We start from the raw sequence: 19,108 nt of genomic DNA, 5'->3' as shown, positions 1-19,108 counted from the left end.
TGGGAAATAATTCCACTTCAAAAATGTGTCTCCTCAGTTCCCAATCTTTTACTGAGTGTTGTTAAAAGGAAAGGCCATGTAACACAGTGGTAAAAATGCCCCTGTGACAATTTTTTTTGCAATGTGTTGCTGCCATTAAATTCTAAGTTCATGATTATTTGCAAAAAAAAATTACATTTCTCAGTTCTAATGTTAAATATCTTGTCTTTGCAGTCTGTTCAATTGAATATAAGTTGAAAAGGATTTGCAAATCATTGTATTCTCTTTTTATTTACCATTTACACAACATGACAACTTCACTGCTTTTGGCTCTTGTAGATCCTTACTAATGTGACCTCATTTGATTTTGCTTCTCAACCAACAAACTAATTTTAATACGAAAAGACGACATAAATATGGCCAACAAATATGTATGTATATTTGTTGCTGATATCTTGTCCGAGTGGTGCATCACACCGAGCGCAGCTGTCACAGGATCTCAGACAACAAACAATTTGGCTCACAAAAACAAGAGTAAAGGTTAACTACGTGTATTAATCGCTAACGTGTTATTATTATGGTCTGCAGTCATTTATTGATCTCTTAATATATATATATATATCAAGTGTAAGCGTTCCAACATTTACTTTATTGTTTTATGACAGCATTCATTCATATAGTTGATTTGTGATAGTTGGACTTGTGTTACAAAGTCTAAAAATCATAAAACAACACATAATAATAGTGATAATGTGACCTTATTGTTTTCCAGTCGGTGCAATACTGCAGAGCACAGTAACTTTGAGTCAGCAATTAACAACATTTAAGAAGGTTTTGTTTACGTTTCATTAGTTGATTTGACGCCCACGGCGTCTGCTGACCTCTGCTGGCCACTGTCAGAACTGCAATTGCATTGACAACACAAAGACGTCGTCATTTTTGTTAAAAAAAAAAAAAAAAAGAGCCGTGACGTCAAAAAACACGTTGATGTTTTCAATTTGAGCAACGACACGACCAAATGTGACGCTTTAATTCAATTTAAAAACGTGTTGATTAAAAAAACAAAAAAAACGAGCGGTGCCTGAACGCAGCACTGTCGCCGGCGCTTTTGTTGTGAAAGAGTTAACTTCAAAACAGCGAAATTAAGGACACTATAAAATAAACAGCGGGAAGATGGCAGAAGAAGTCGCCGAGATTTTGGACACTGATAAGTTGTACCTGACACAAATCCGACATTTGGAGGATGAGCTGGATAAGTAAGTTAGAAGACAAACACGGGGCTCGCTCGTTAGCGTCCGGGGGACTCAATTGTGTGGGACACCGGATGTGACGTCACACGTTATGTTATTGACACCGGGAGGTTAAGAGAAGAACGAAGAAAAAGACACGAAGCTCAGAGAACACTTACTGATAAGTTATAAGTTTTGCACACAACCCAACCTAAACATTATTGTATTGTTTTTACATCATGTGATGCCATAAGCTGTTACTGGAAAGTAACAAAGTCTTGATATAATGCGTAAACTAGCCTCTATGCCAGGGGTGTCAAACGTATGGCCCGAGGGCCGGATCAGGCCCTCGAACAGGTTTTATCCGGCCTGCGGGATGAGTTTGCTAAGTATAGAAATTAACCTGACATTTTTGAATGAAAGAAACAGCTGTTCTAAATGTATCCACTAGATGTCGCAATAGCAATTCTTTGTGTTTTCGTAGATGATGCTACATATGTAAATAAATGATAAATGGGTTATACTTGTATAGCGCTTTTCTACCTTCAAGGTACTCAAAGCGCTTTGACAGTATCACCACATTCACCCATTCACACACACATTCACACACTGATGGCGGGAGCTGCCATGCAAGGCGCTAACCAGCAGCCATCAGGAGCAAGGGGTGAAGTGTCTTGCCCAAGGACACAACACAAAATAAACCACACAATGTTAGTACATCAGCCGCGGAAAATTATCAAACTACATAAATAACATATTGTAATTAGATTTTGATATAACTTGTTTTATATTGATAGATTGAAAATGAACACCAATGAGTTGACTGATGAACATTATCACATCATTTATTCAGAAAATATAAATAACAACAAATAAATTATTAACCGCAACATGTAAGTGTAAAAAAACCTCAACATTATGATTTGTACATTTTCAGAATGTGCTTGTTCTATTTCTAAACAAAGAAAACAATCTGACATTGTCTTTATTTTTAAGTTATCGTGCGGTGATTTTACCAGTCCGGCCCACTTGGAAGTAGATTTTTCTCCATGTGGCCCCCGATCTAAAATGAGTTCGACACCCCTGATCTATGCTAGCCACTTATTAACTTAGCAGTGGTTCACCCAGAACGTAGGCCTGAGCAATTATGAGACTTTTGTTATTATCGAATATCAAGTATGAACAGCAAGTGTAGCCGATACGGATATTTACACATCATAATCTTTGAGTCATTTTGTTACTTTGCCTCCTGTTAGTTGTTATGTCTGTGATGACACAGGAATACTGTATTTATGATAGTTTTTAATAACTAATTGCCACTATAATAATATATAGCAACTAGATGAGGCAATTCCTGAAGGAATTGAGTATGAATGCTCCAATGCTGAAGTTGAACTGAAATGCTGACATAAAGTAAGAATAGTTTGAATGTTGGAATGGTTTGAATGTTGGAATGGTTTGAATGTTGAAGAGTTTGAATTGCCAGGAAAAACTGAATTTGGTTTGGAACTTGGGAAAGTGTTAGTTGGATGAATTGAATGTGTTGATGTTGGAATGGTTTGAATCGGTTGAAAAATGTGCGAATTGTGGAAGCTTAAAAAATGGACAATTCATTTTGAATGGGGAAAATGTCCCTGAAAACTGGGAAGTCCTGGAAATCCGAGAATTTTAAAAAATTGTCGAAGGAGAGCTCACAATTTTGAACAAGCTGAATATTTTGCAGTTGGAACGGTTTCCATCCATCCATTTTCTACCGCTTGTCCCTTTTGAGGTTGGGGGGGGGGGGGGGGGGGGCTGGAGCCTATCTCAGCTGCATTTGGGCGGAAGGCGGGGCACACCCTGGACAAGTCGCCACCTCATCACAGGGCCAACACAGATAGACGGACAACATTCACACTCACATTCACACACTCGGGACCATTTAGTGTTGCCAATCAACCTATCCCCAGGTGCATGTTTTTGGCGGTGGGAGGAAGCCGGAGTACCCGGAGGGAACCCACGCATTCACAGGGAGAAAATGCAAACTTCACACAGAAAGATCTCGAGCCCGGGATTGAACCCCGGCCAATTTTTTTTAACCCAATGCGGCACCCTGAGTCAAAAAGTTTGGGGACCCCTGGGTTAAACGTTTGGACAATGCTGAAGAAACAAGTCCATGTCAGAAAACCAACACATTTAGCTGAACTGCACCAATTTTGTCAAGAGGAGTGGTCAAAAATTCAAGCAGAAGCTTGTGGATGGCTACCAATAGCGCCTTATTGCAGTGAAACTTGCCAAGGGACATGTAAGCAAATATTAACATTGCTGTATGTATACTTTTGACCCAGCAGATTTGCTCACATTTTCAGTAGACCCATAATAAATTCATAAAAGAACCAAACTTCATGAATTTTTTTTTGTGACCATCAAGTATGTGCACAATCACTCTATCATAAAAAAATAAGAGTTGTAGAAATGACTGGAAACTCAAGACAGCCATGACATTATGTTCTTTACAAGTGTATGTCAACTTTTGACCACGACTGTATTTAGATCGATATGCCCAAAAAGTGTTGGACATAGCATGCGAGCGTGAACCTTGTCACGTTGCAGGTGTCAGTCGAAATGCGGCGAGCTGGAGAACCACGTCCTGGATCTGATGTCGGAGCTGCGGGCGCTGACGAAGGACAAGGACGACGTGACCAGGTACTTGAAGCGGGCGCTGGACACCAAGGACAAGAAGGTGGAGATGCTGATGGAGCAGGTGGAGCAGCAGCAGGAGGCCAGCGAGAAGGACAAGGAGACCATGGAGCAGCTCAGGAAGCAGCTGGAGCAGCTGCACCATCGCATCAGCGAGCTGGATGCCGTCATCGACACGCAAGGTGAGGATGGCCGTCTCGCTGTGAGGGGACTCCTCCTCCATCTTGTCTTGTCGCCCCCCCAGCCAAGCAGTTGGACAAGCAGGCGGGACAGCTGGTGGCTCTGGAGGACAAGATGGTGTTTCAGAAGAAGCAGCAAGACGCCGCCAATAAGCAGCTGACGGAGGACGCGCAGAGAGACAAGACTAAGTAACCTCTACGTGACACCACATGACATCACATGACACTCCATTAGATACAACCTGACACCTGACATGACACTATAGCTGACACACAACAGAACAACATGACACACTACACTAACTAGGTGACACTTATGTGACACATAGTGACACACTACATTAACTATATACAGTATATGACACTTATGTGACACGAGATGAACTATATGACACTTATGTGACACTATAGCTGACACACAACAGAACAACATGGCACTCTACACTAACTAGGTGACACTTATGTGACACTCGGTGACACGCTACATGAACTATATATATGACACTTATGTGACACGAGATGAACTATATGACACTTATGTGACACTAGATTAACTATATGACACTTATGTGACACTAGATGAACTATATCACTTATGTGACACTAGATGAACTATATGACACTAATGTGACACAAAATTAACTATATGACACTTATGTGACACGAAATTAACTATATGACACTTATGTGACACCAGATGAACTATATGACACTTATGTGACACTAGATGAACTATATGACACTTATGTGACACTAAATGAACTATGTGACACTTATGTGACAGTAGAGGAACTATATGACACTTATGTGACACTAGATGAACTATATGACACTTATGTGACACTAAATGAATTATATGACTTATGTGACATTAGATGAACTATATGACACTAGATGAACTATATGACTTATGTGACACAAGGTGAACTATATGACACTTATGTGACACTAGATGAACTATATGACACTTATGTGACACAAGGTGAACTATATGACACTTATGTGACACTAGATGAACTATATGACACTTATGTGACACAAGGTGAACTATATGACACTTATGTGAGTCTAGATGAACTATATGACACTTATGTGACACTAGATGAATTATATGACTTATGTGACATTAGATGAACTATATGACTAATGTGACACAAGGTGAACTATATGACACTTATGTGACACTAGATGAACTATATGACACTTATGTGACACTAGATGAACTATATGACACTTATGTGACAGTATATGAACTATTTGACACTTATGTGACACTACATGAACTATATGACACTAGATGAACTATATGACACTTATGTGACACAAGGTGAACTATATGACACTTATGTGACACTAGATGAACTATATGACACTTATGTGACACTAGATGAACTATATGACACTTATGTGACACAAGGTGAACTATATGACACTTATGTGACACAAGGTGAACTATATGACACTTATGTGACACTAGATGAACTATATGACACTTATGTGACACAAGGTGAACTATATGACACTTATGTGAGTCTAGATGAACTATATGACACTTATGTGACACTAGATGAATTATATGACTTATGTGACATTAGATGAACTATATGACTAATGTGACACAAGGTGAACTATATGACACTTATGTGACACTAGATGAACTATATGACACTTATGTGACACTAGATGAACTATATGACACTTATGTGACAGTATATGAACTATTTGACACTTATGTGACACTACATGAACTATATGACACTAGATGAACTATATGACACTTATGTGACACAAGGTGAACTATATGACACTTATGTGACACTAGATGAACTATATAACACTTATGTGACACAAGGTGAACTATATGACACTTATGTGACACTAGATGAACTATATAACACTTATGTGACACAAGGTGAACTATATGACACTTATGTGACACAAGGTGAACTATATGACACTTATGTGACACAAGGTGAACTATATGACACTTATGTGACACAAGGTGAACTATATGACACTTATGTGACACAAGATGAACTATATGACACTTATGTGACACTAAATGAACTATGTGACACTTATGTGACACTAGAGGAACTATATGACACTTATGTGACACAAGGTGAACTATATGACACCTATGTGACACTAGATGAACTATATAACACTTATGATAAATAAATGATAAATGGGTTGTACTTATATAGCGCTTTTCTACCTTCAAGGTACTCAAAGCGCTTTGACACTACTTCCACATTTACCCATTCACACACACATTCACACACTGATGGAGGGAGCTGCCATGCAAGGCGCTAACCAGCACCCATCAGGAGCAAGGGTGAAGTGTCTTGCTCAGGACACAACGGACATGACGAGGTTGGTACTAGGTGGGGATTGAACCAGGGACCCTCGGGTCGCGCACGGCCATTCTTCCACTGCGCCACGCCGTCCCTAATTATGTGACACAAGGTGAACTATATGACACTTATGTGACACAAGGTGAACTATATGACACTTATGTGACACTAAATGAACTATGTGACACTTATGTGACAGTAGAGGAACTATATGACACTTATGTGACACAAGGTGAACTATATGACACTTATGTGAGTCTAGATGAACTATATGACACTTATGTGACACTAAATGAACTATATGACTTATGTGACACTAAATGAACTATATGACTTATGTGACACTACATGAACTATATGACACGTATGTGACACAAGGTGAACTATATGACTTATGTGACACAAGGTGAACTATATGACACTTATGTGAGTCTAGATGAACTATATGACACTTATGTGACACTAGATTAACTATATGACACTTATGTGACACTAGATGAACTATATGACACTTATGTGACACTAAATGAACTATATGACTTATGTGACACTACATGAACTATATGACACGTATGTGACACAAGGTGAACTATATGACTTATGTGACACAAGGTGAACTATATGACTTATGTGACACAAGGTGAACTATATGACACTTATGTGACACTAGATGAACTATTTGACACTTATGTGACACTAGATTAACTATATGACACTTATGTGACACTAAATGAACTATATGACACTTATGTGACACTAGATTAACTATATGACACGTATGTGACACTAGATGAACTATATGACACTTATGTGACACTAGATGAACTATATGACACGTATGTGACACTAGATGAACTATTTGACACTTATGTGACACTAGATTAACTATATGACACGTATGTGACACTAGATGAACTATATGACACTTATGTGACACAAGGTGAACGATATGACACTTATATGACACTAGATTAACTATATGACATTTATGTGACTCTAGATGAACTATATGACACTTATGTGACACAAGCTGAACTATGACACTTATGTGAAACTAGATGAACTATATGACGCCTATGTGACACAAGGTGAACTATATGACACCTATGTGACACAAGGTGAACTATATGACACTTATGTGACACAAGGTGAACTATATGACACTTATGTGACACAAGGGGAACTATATGACACTTATGTGACACAAGCTGAACTATATGACACGTATGTGAAACTAGATGAACTATATGACGCCTATGTGACACAAGGTGAACTATATGACACCTATGTGACACTAGATGAACTATATGACACTTATGTGACACTAGATGAACTATATGACACTTATGTGACACAAGGTGAACTATATGACACTTATGTGACACAAGGGGAACTATATGACACTTATTTGACACTAGATAAACTATATGACACTTATGTGACACTAGATAAACTATATGACACTTATGTGACACTAGATTAACTATATAACACTTATGTGACACAAGGTGAACTATATGACACTTATGTGACACAAAGTGAACTATATGACACTTATGTGACACTAGATGAACTATATGGCACTTATGTGACAGTAGATGAACTATATAACACTTATGTGACACTAGATGAACTATATGACACTTATGTGACACTAGATTAACTATATGACACTTATATGACACTAGATGAACTATATGACACTTATGTGATACTAGATGAACTATATGACACTTATGTGACACCAAATTAACTATATGACACTTATGTGACACTAGATTAACTATATGACACTTATATGACACTAGATGAACTATATGACACTTATATGACACTAGATGAACTATATGACACTTATATGACACTAGATGAACTATATGACACTTATGTGACACTAGATGAACTATATGACACTTATGTGACACTAGATGAACTATATAACACTTATGTGACACTAGATGAACTATGTGACACTAGATGCATTATATGACACTTATGTGACACTAGATGAACTATATGACTTATGTGACACTAGATTAACTATATGACACTTATGTGACACTAGATGAACTATATAACACTTATGTGACACTAGATGAACTATGTGACACTAGATGCATTATATGACACTTATGTGACACTAGATGAACTATATAACACTTATGTGACACTAGATGAACTATGTGACACTAGATGCACTATATGACACTTATGTGACACTAGATTAACTATATAACACTTATGTGACACTAGATGAACTATATGACACTTATGTGACACTAGATGAACTATATGACACTTATGTGACACTAGATTAACTATATGACACTTATGTGACACTAGATGAACTATATAACACTTATGTGACACAAGGTGAACTATATGACACTTATGTGACACAAGGTGAACTATATGACACTTATGTGACACAAGGTGAACTATATGACACTTATGTGACACAAGGTGAACTATATGACACTTATGTGAGTCTAGATGAACTATATGACACTTATGTGACACTAAATGAACTATATGACTTATGTGACACTACATGAACTATATGACACGTATGTGACACAAGGTGAACTATATGACTTATGTGACACAAGGTGAACTATATGACACTTATGTGAGTCTAGATTAACTATATGACACTTATGTGACACTAGATTAACTATATGACACTTATGTGACACTAGATGAACTATATGACACTTATGTGACACTAAATGAACTATATGACTTATGTGACACTACATGAACTATATGACACTTATGTGACAGAAGGTGAACTATATGACTTATGTGACACAAGGTGAACTATATGACACTTATGTGACACAAGGTGAACTATATGACTTATGTGACACAAGGTGAACTATATGACACTTATGTGACACTAGATGAACTATTTGACACTTATGTGACACTAGATTAACTATATGACACTTATGTGACACTAAATGAACTATATGACACGTATGTGACACTAGATGAACTATATGACACTTCTGTGACACAAGGTGAACGATATGACACTTATGTGACACTAGATTAACTATATGACATTTATGTGACTCTAGATGAACTATATGACACTTATGTGACACAAGCTGAACTATATGACACTTATGTGAAACTAGATGAACTACATGACGCCTATGTGACACAAGGTGAACTATATGACACCTATGTGACACAAGGTGAACTATATGACACTTATGTGACACAAGGTGAACTATATGACACTTATGTGAGTCTAGATGAACTATATGACACTTATGTGACACAAGGGGAACTATATGACACTTATTTGACACTAGATAAACTATATGACACTTATGTGACACTAGATAAACTATATGACACTTATGTGACACTAGATTAACTATATAACACTTTTGTGACACAAGGTGAACTATATGACACTTATGTGACACAAAGTGAACTATATGACACTTATGTGACACTAGATGAACTATATGGCACTTATGTGACAGTAGATGAACTATATAACACTTATGTGACACTAGATGAACTATGTGACACTAGATGAACTATATGACACTTATGTGACACTAGATTAACTATATGACACTTATATGACACTAGATGAACTATATGACACTTATGTGATACTAGATGAACTATATGACACTTATGTGACACCAAATTAACTATATGACACTTATATGACACTAGATGAACTATATGACACTTATATGACACTAGATGAACTATATGACACTTATATGACACTAGATGAACTATATGACACTTATATGACACTAGATGAACTATATGACACTTATGTGACACTAGATTAACTATATGACACTTATGTGACACTAGATGAACTATATAACACTTATGTGACACTAGATGAACTATTTGACACTCATGTGACACTAGATTAACTATATGACACTTATGTGACACTAAATGAACTATATGACACGTATGTGACACTAGATGAACTATATGACACTTATGTGACACAAGGTGAACGATATGACACTTATGTGACACTAGATTAACTATATGACATTTATGTGACTCTAGATGAACTATATGACACTTATGTGACACAAGCTGAACTATATGACACTTATGTGAAACTAGATGAACTATATGACGCCTATGTGACACAAGGTGAACTATATGACACCTATGTGACACAAGGTGAACTATATGACACTTATGTGACACAAGGTGAACTATATGACACTTATGTGACACAAGGTGAACTATATGACACTTATGTGACACAAGGGGAACTATATGACACTTATTTGACACTAGATAAACTATATGACACTTATGTGACACTAGATAAACTATATGACACTTATGTGACACTAGATTAACTATATAACACTTATGTGACACAAGGTGAACTATATGACACTTATGTGACACAAAGTGAACTATATGACACTTATGTGACACTAGATGAACTATATGACACTTATGTGACACTAGATGAACTATGTGACACTAGATGAACTATATGACACTTATGTGACACTAGATTAACTATATGACACTTATGTGACACTAGATTAACTATATGACACTTATATGACACTAGATGAACTATATGACACTTATGTGATACTAGATGAACTATATGACACTTATGTGACACCAAATTAACTATATGACACTTATGTGACACTAGATTAACTATATGACACTTATATGACACTAGATGAACTATATGACACTTATATGACACTAGATGAACTATATGACACTTATGTGACACTAGATGAACTATGTGACACTAGATGAACTATATGACTTATGTGACACTAGATTAACTATATGACACTTATGTGACACTAGATGAACTATATAACACTTATGTGACACTAGATGAACTATGTGACACTAGATGCACTATATGACACTTATGTGACACTAGATGAACTATATAACACTTATGTGACACTAGATGAACTATGTGACACTAGATGCACTATATGACACTTATGTGACACTAGATTAACTATATAACACTTATGTGACACTAGATGAACTATATGACACTTATGTGACACTAGATGAACTATATGACACTTATGTGACACTAGATTAACTATATGACACTTATGTGACACTAGATGAACTATATAACACTTATGTGACACAAGGTGAACTATATGACACTTATGTGACACAAGGTGAACTATATGACACTTATGTGACACAAGGTGAACTATATGACACTTATGTGACACTAGATGAACTATATGACACTTATGAGACACTAGATGAACAATATAACACTTATGTGACACTAGATGAACTATGTGACACTAGATTAACTATATGACACTTATGTGACACTAGATGAACTATACGACACTTATGTGACACAAGGTGAACTATATGACTTATGTGACACTAGATGAACTATATGACACTTATGTGACACTAGATGAACTATATGACACTTATGTGACACAAGGTGAACTATATGACACTTGTGTGACACTAGATGAACTATATGACACTTATGTGACACAAGGTGAACTATATGGCACTTATGTGACACAAGGTGAACTATATGACACTTATGTGACACTAGATTAACTATATGACACTTATGTGACACTAGATGAACTATATGACACTTATTTGACACAAGGTGAACTATATGACACTTATGTGACACTAGATGAACTATATGACACTTATGTGACACTAGATTAACTATATAACACTTATGTGACACAAGGTGAACTATATGACACTTATTTGACACAAGGTGAACTATATGACACTTATGTGACACAAGGTGAACTATATGAAACTTATGTGACACTAGATGAACTATATAACACTTATGTGACACTAGATGAACTATATGACACTTATGTGACACAAGGTGAACTATATGACACTTATGTGACACTAGATGAACTATATGACACTTATGTGACTTTAGATGAACATATAACACTTATGTGACACAAGGTGAACTATATGACACTTATGTGACACAAGGTGAACTATATGACACTTATGTGACACTAGATTAACTATATGACACTTATGTGACACTAGATGAACTATGTGACACAAGCTGAACTATGTGACACAAGCTGAACTATATGACACTTATGTGACGCTAGATGAACTATATGACACTTATGTGACACTAGATGAACTATATGACACTTATGTGACACAAGGTGAACTACAAAACTACCAAAGACTATAAAAATGGGACCCATTACCTCCCTGCTTGGCACTCAGCATCAAGGGTTGGAATTGGGGGTTAAATCACCAAAAATGATTCCCGGGCGCGGCACTGCTGCTGCCCACTGCTCCCCTCACCTCCCAGGGGGTGATCAAAGGGGATGGGTCAAATGCAGAGGACAAATTTCACCACACCTAGTGTGTGCGTGACAATCATTGGTACTTTAACTTTAACATGACACTTATGTGACACTAGATTAACTATATGACATTTATGTGACACAAGCTGAACTATATGACACTTATGTGACACTAGATTAACTATATGACACTTATGTGACACTAGATGAACTATATGACACTTATGTGACACAAGGTGAACTATATGACACTTATGTGACACATGGTGAACTATATGACACTTATGTGACACTAGATTAACTATATGACACTTATGTGACACTAGATGAACTATATAACACTTATGTGACACTAGATGAACTATATAACACTTATGTGACACAAGGTGAACTATATGACACTTATGTGACACTAGATGAACTATATGACACTTATGTGACACTAGATGAACTATATGACACTTATGTGACACAAGGTGACACACAACAGAACAATCAGGAGTTATGTACAAATAATCTTTGCACACTACACTAACTAGGTGACACTTATGTGACACTAGGTGACACACTACATGAACGAGAATTACAAAACCCAAAAGCAATGAAGTTGTCAAGTTGTGTAAATGGTAAATAAAAACAGAATACGATGATTTTCAAATCCTTTTCAACTTATATTCAATTGAATAGACTGCAAAGACAAGATATTTAATGTCCACACTGAGAAACTTAATTTTGTCTTCTCTTTTTATTTACTATTTACACAACGTGACAACTTCACTGCTTTTAGGGTTTTGTAATTACGTGACACTAGATGACCCACTTCATGAAGTCGATCTAATTACGTGACACTAGGTGACACACTACATTAACTAGATCTAATTAGGTGACACCTGTGTGACACCTGGTAACATCTGTGTGATATAGGTGACACCTTTGTCACACTAGGTGACACCTGTTTGATATAGGTGACACTTATGTGACACTAGGTAACATCTGGGTGTTATAGGTGACACTGGTGTGACACTAGGTAACATCTGTGTGATGTAGGTGACACTTTTGTCACACTAGGTGACACCTGTTTGATATAGGTGACACCTGTGTGATATAGGTGACACCTTTGTGACACTAGGTGACATCTGTGTGACACTAGGTGACACCTGTGTGATATAGGTGACACAAGGTGACACCTGTGTGATATAGGTGACACCTTTGTGACACTATGTGACACCTGTGGGATATAGGTGACACTAGGTGACACCGGCGCAGTGGAAGAATGGCCGTGCGCGACCCGAGGGTCCCTGGTTCAATCCCCACCTAGTACCAACCTCGTCATGTCTGTTGTGTCCTGAGCAAGACACTTCACCCTTGCTCCTGATGGGTGCTGGTTAGCGCCTTGCATGGCAGCTCCCTCCATCAGTGTGTGAATGTGTGTGTGAATGGGTAAATGTGGAAGTAGTGTCAAAGCGCTTTGAGTACCTTGAAGGTAGAAAAGCGCTATACAAGTACAACCCATTTATGATTTATTTATTTACCTGTGTGATATAGGTGACACCTTTGTCACACTAGGTGACACCTGTTTGATATAGGTGGCACCTGTGTGATCTAGGTGACACCTTTGTGACACTAGGTGACACATGTGTGATATAGGTGACACTATGTGACACTAGGTGACACCTGTGTGATATAGGTGGCACCTTTGTGACACTAGGTGACACATGTGTGATATAGGTGACACTATGTGACACTAGGTGACACCTGTGTGATATAGGTGGCACCTTTGTGACACTATGTGACACCTGTGGGATATAGGTGACACTAGGTGACACCTGTGTGATATAGGTGACACCTTTGTGACACTATGTGACACCTGTGTGATATAGGTGACACCTGTGTGACACTAGGTAACATCTGTGGGATATAGGTGACACCTTTGTCACACTAGGTGACACCTGTTTGATATAGGTGACACCTGTGTGATATAGGTGACACTTGTGTGATACTAGGTGAAACCTGTGTTATATAGGTGACACCTGTGTGATATAGGTGACACCTTTGTGACACTATGTGACACCTGTGTGATATAGGTGACACCTTTGTGATATAGGTGACACCTTTGTGACACTAGGTGACACCTGTGTGATGTAGGTGACACCTGTGTGATATAGGTGACACCTTTGTTGCTCTAGGTTACACCTGTTTGATATAGGTGACACCTGTATGACACTAGGTATTATCTGTGTGATATAGGTGACACCTGTGTGATATAGGTGACACCTTTGTGACACTATGTGACACCTGTGTGATATAAGTGACACCTTTGTGATATAGGTGACACCTTTGTGACACTAGGTGACACCTGTGTGATGTAGGTGACACCTGTGTGATATAGGTGACACCTTTGTTGCTCTAGGTTACACCTGTTTGATATAGGTGACACCTGTATGACACTAGGTATTATCTGTGTGATATAGGTGACACCTGTGTGATATAGGTGACACCTGTGTGACACTAGGTGACACCTGTGTGACATAGGTGACACCTGTGTGATATAGGTGACACCTGTGTGATATAGGTGACACCTGTGTGACACTAGGTGACACCTGTGTGATATAGGTGACACCTGTGTGACACTAGGTGACACCTGTGTGATATAGGTGACACCTGTGTAACACTAGGTGACACCTGTGTGACACTAGGTGACACCTGTGTGATATAGGTGACACCTTTGTGACACTATGTGACACCTGTGTGACATAGGTGACACCTTTGTGATATAGGTGACACCTTTGTGACACTAGGTGACACCTGTGTGATGTAGGTGACACCTGTGTGATATAGGTGACACCTTTGTTGCACTAGGTTACACCTGTTTGATATAGGTGACACCTGTATGACACTAGGTATTATCTGTGTGATATAGGTGACACCTGTGTGATATAGGTGACACTTGTGTGAGACTAGGTGACACCTGTGTGACATAGGTGACACCTGTGTGATATAGGTGACACCTGTGTGATATAGGTGACACCTGTGTGATATAGGTGACACCTGTGTGAAACTAGGTGACACCTGTGTGATATAGGTGACACCTGTGTGACACTAGGTGACACCTGTGTGATATAGGTGACACCTGTGTAACACTAGGTGACACCTGTGTGACATAGGTGACACCTGTGTGATATAGGTGACACCTGTGTGATATAGGTGACACCTGTGTGACACTAGGTGACACCTGTGTGATATAGGTGAAACTAGGTGACACCTTTGTGATATAGGTGACACCTGTGTGGCACTAGGTGACACCTGTGTGATATAGGTGACACCTTTGTGACACTAGGTGACACCTGTGTGATATAGGTGACACCTGTGTGGTATAGGTGACACCTGTGTGACACATGAGTGAAGTAAGCTGTGGTGTGACCTGGCAGCATGATCGCTGAGACGATGAGGAACATGGAGGTGGTGTTCGAGGACAAGCTGTCCAAGAGGCTGGAGGAGGAGAGAGTTCAGAACAGCGAGAAGATGACACAGCTGCAGATGATGCTGCAGGAGAACATGACTCTGTGGCTGGAGAAGGACGTCATGCAGAAGAAGGAGTTGGAGCTCAGCTGCGAGGTCAGTCGTCTGGAGGACGAGCTCACCAAGAAGCCTCGCAGGAAGTTCACGCGCAGGAAGGTAAGAGCAGCCCAGCGCTCCAAACACGTCCTGCTGGTTCCTCTGACATCTTGTCCTCCTTCACAGTGACCTTCTGGAATGTTCCACACGGAACCATCCATGAACTTTCACCAAGATGGATAACAACTGCAAGACCTCGTGTGTCCACAGTGGCCGCCAACCAGCAAAAGTTTCACTCTTAAAAAGTCTTGCCTGCTTTGTGGTACAGTTTACAGTCCAGAACCGGTCAAAACCAGGGGGCATCCGGATTTGAACCGGAGACCTCTTGATCTGCAGTCAAATGCTCTACCACTGAGCTATACCCCCCACACCCACTCATGACCACTTTCACTCCTCTGTCCTCCATTCCTGCAACCTCGGAGTCCCAGGAGGACACAACTATTTCCTGTTCAGTGCAAGCCAGGAACTCTTTATCCTCCCTGTGTGTCCTCCCTGTGTGTGAACATGTGTGTGAACGTAACATGTGTGTGAACGTGTATGTGTGTGTGTGTGTGTGTGTGTGTGTGTGTGTGTGTGTGTGTGTGTGTGTGTGTGTGTGTGTGTGTGTAAGTGTGTGTGCATGTATGTGTGTGTGTGTGTTGGGTGTTGCAACACTTAGGCTGTTATCCAACAAAATAGCTGGCTTTTATTTAAAACAGACATCAGGTTATCCAGTTTGTTTGCGTGACAGCAGGCAGCTTGCTAACGTTAGCATGCTAACTTTTTTTTTTTTGCCATTTTTACTAGCCAAAAACCTTAGTCAAATAACTTGGTATTTGGCATATGCTAACTGTTAACATGCAAACTGTTGGTATGCTAACTTTTTTTTTTGTAGATAATTTTACAGCCAAAACACTTCAGTCATATAAGTTGTTACTTGACACATGCTAACTTTGTAGCCTTTTTTTCCCAGACAAAAACCGTAAAGTCAAATAATTTGGTACTTGACAAATGCTAACTGTTAGCATGCTAACTGTTGGTATGCTAACATTTTTTTTTTTTTTTTAGATAATTTTACAGCCAAAACACTTCAGTCATATAAGTTGTTACTTGACACATGCTAACTTTGTAGCCTTTTTTTCCCAGACAAAAACCGTAAAGTCAAATAATTTGGTACTTGACTAATGCTAACTGTTAGCATGCTAACTGTTGGTATGCTAACTTTTTTTTTTTGTAGATAATTTTACAGCCAAAACACTTCAGTCATATAAGTTGTTACTTGACACATGCTAGCTTTGTAGCCTTTTTTCCCAGACAAAAACCGTAAAGTCAAATAATTTGGTACTTGACAAATGCTAACTGTTAGCATGCTAACTGTTGGTATGCTAACATTTTTTATTTTTTTTTTAGATAATTTTACAGCCAAAACACTTCAGTCATATAAGTTGTTACTTGACACATGCTAACTTTGTAGCCTTTTTTTTCCCAGACAAACACAGTAAAGTCAACTAATTTGGTACTTGACAAATGCTAACTGTTAGCATGCTAACTGTTGGTATGCTAACTTTTTTTTTGTAGATAATTTTACAGCCAAAGCACTTCAGTCATATAAGTTGTTACTTGGCACATGCTAACTTTGTAGCCTTTTTTTCCCAGACAAAAACCGTAAAGTCAAATAGTTTGGTACTTGAAAAATGCTAACTGTTAGCATGCTAGCTGTTGGTATGCTAACTTTTTTTTGTAGATAATTTTACAGCCAAAGCACTTCAGTCATATAAGTTGTTACTTGACACATGCTAACTTTGTAGCCTTTTTTTCCCAGACAAAAACCGTAAAGTCAAATAATTTGGTACTTGACAAATGCTAACTGTTAGCATGCTAACTGTTGGTATGCTAACTTTTTTTTTTGTGGATAATTTTACAGCCAAAACACTTCAGTCATATAATTTGCTACTTGACACATGCTAACTTTGTAGCCTTTTTTTCCCAGACAAAAACCGTAAAGTCAAATAATTTGGTACTTGACAAATGCTAACTGTTTCCATGCTAACTGTTGGTATGCTAACTTTTTTTTTTTGTAGATAATTTTACAGCCAAAACACTTCAGTCATATAATTTGTTACTTGACACATGCTAACTTTGTAGCCTTTTTTTCCCAGACAAAAACCGTAAAGTCAACTAATTGGGTACTTGACAAATGCTAACTGTTAGCATGCTAACTGTTGGTATGCTAACTTTTTTTTTTGTAGATAATTTTACAGCCAAAACACTTCAGTCATATAAGTTGTTACTTGACACATGCTAACTTTGTAGCCTTTTTTTCCCAGACTAAAACCGTAAAGTCAAATAATTTGGTACTTGACAAATGCTAACTGTTAGCATGGTAACTGTTGGTATGCTAACTTTTTTTTTTTGTAGATAATTTTACAGCCAAAACACTTCAGTCATATAATTTTTTACTTGACACATGCTAACTTTGTAGCCTTTTTTTCCCCAGACAAAAACCGTAAAGTCAAATAATTTTTGTACTTGACAAATGCTAACTGTTAGCATGCTAACTGTTGGTATGCTAACTTTTTTTTTTGTAGATAATTTTACAGCCAAAACACTTCAGTCATATAAGTTGTTACTTGACACATGCTAACTTTGTAGCCTTTTTTTCCCAGACAAAAACCGTAAAGTCAAATAATTTGGTACTTGACAAATGCTAACTGTTAGCATGCTAACTGTTGGTATGCTAACTT

At 38.1% G+C, this 19,108-nt stretch overlaps 1 protein-coding gene and 1 non-coding gene across 2 annotated transcripts; one reads left to right on the top strand and one right to left on the bottom strand.

Moving 5' to 3' along the window:
- The first annotated feature begins 1,019 nt into the window (after nucleotides 1-1,019).
- LOC133619763 (uncharacterized) lies at nucleotides 1,020-17,365 on the top strand. Its single transcript, XM_061981017.1, has 5 exons — nucleotides 1,020-1,235; nucleotides 3,801-4,069; nucleotides 4,132-4,255; nucleotides 16,199-16,445; nucleotides 16,512-17,365. The coding sequence occupies exons 1-5, from the start codon at nucleotides 1,153-1,155 to the stop codon at nucleotides 16,512-16,514; spliced, it is 726 nt and encodes a 241-aa protein (XP_061837001.1). The 5' UTR covers nucleotides 1,020-1,152; the 3' UTR covers nucleotides 16,515-17,365.
- trnac-gca (transfer RNA cysteine (anticodon GCA)) lies at nucleotides 16,680-16,751 on the bottom strand. The gene has a single exon. It is a non-coding gene; the product is annotated as a tRNA-Cys (tRNA).
- Nucleotides 17,366-19,108: the final 1,743 nt, after the last annotated feature.

This window comes from Nerophis lumbriciformis, linkage group LG20, assembly GCF_033978685.3.
Source record: "Nerophis lumbriciformis linkage group LG20, RoL_Nlum_v2.1, whole genome shotgun sequence".
Lineage (NCBI taxonomy): Eukaryota > Metazoa > Chordata > Actinopteri > Syngnathiformes > Syngnathidae > Nerophis > Nerophis lumbriciformis.
Note: the sequence above shows the minus strand (reverse complement) of the source record. Positions and strands in the feature narration are given on the sequence as shown.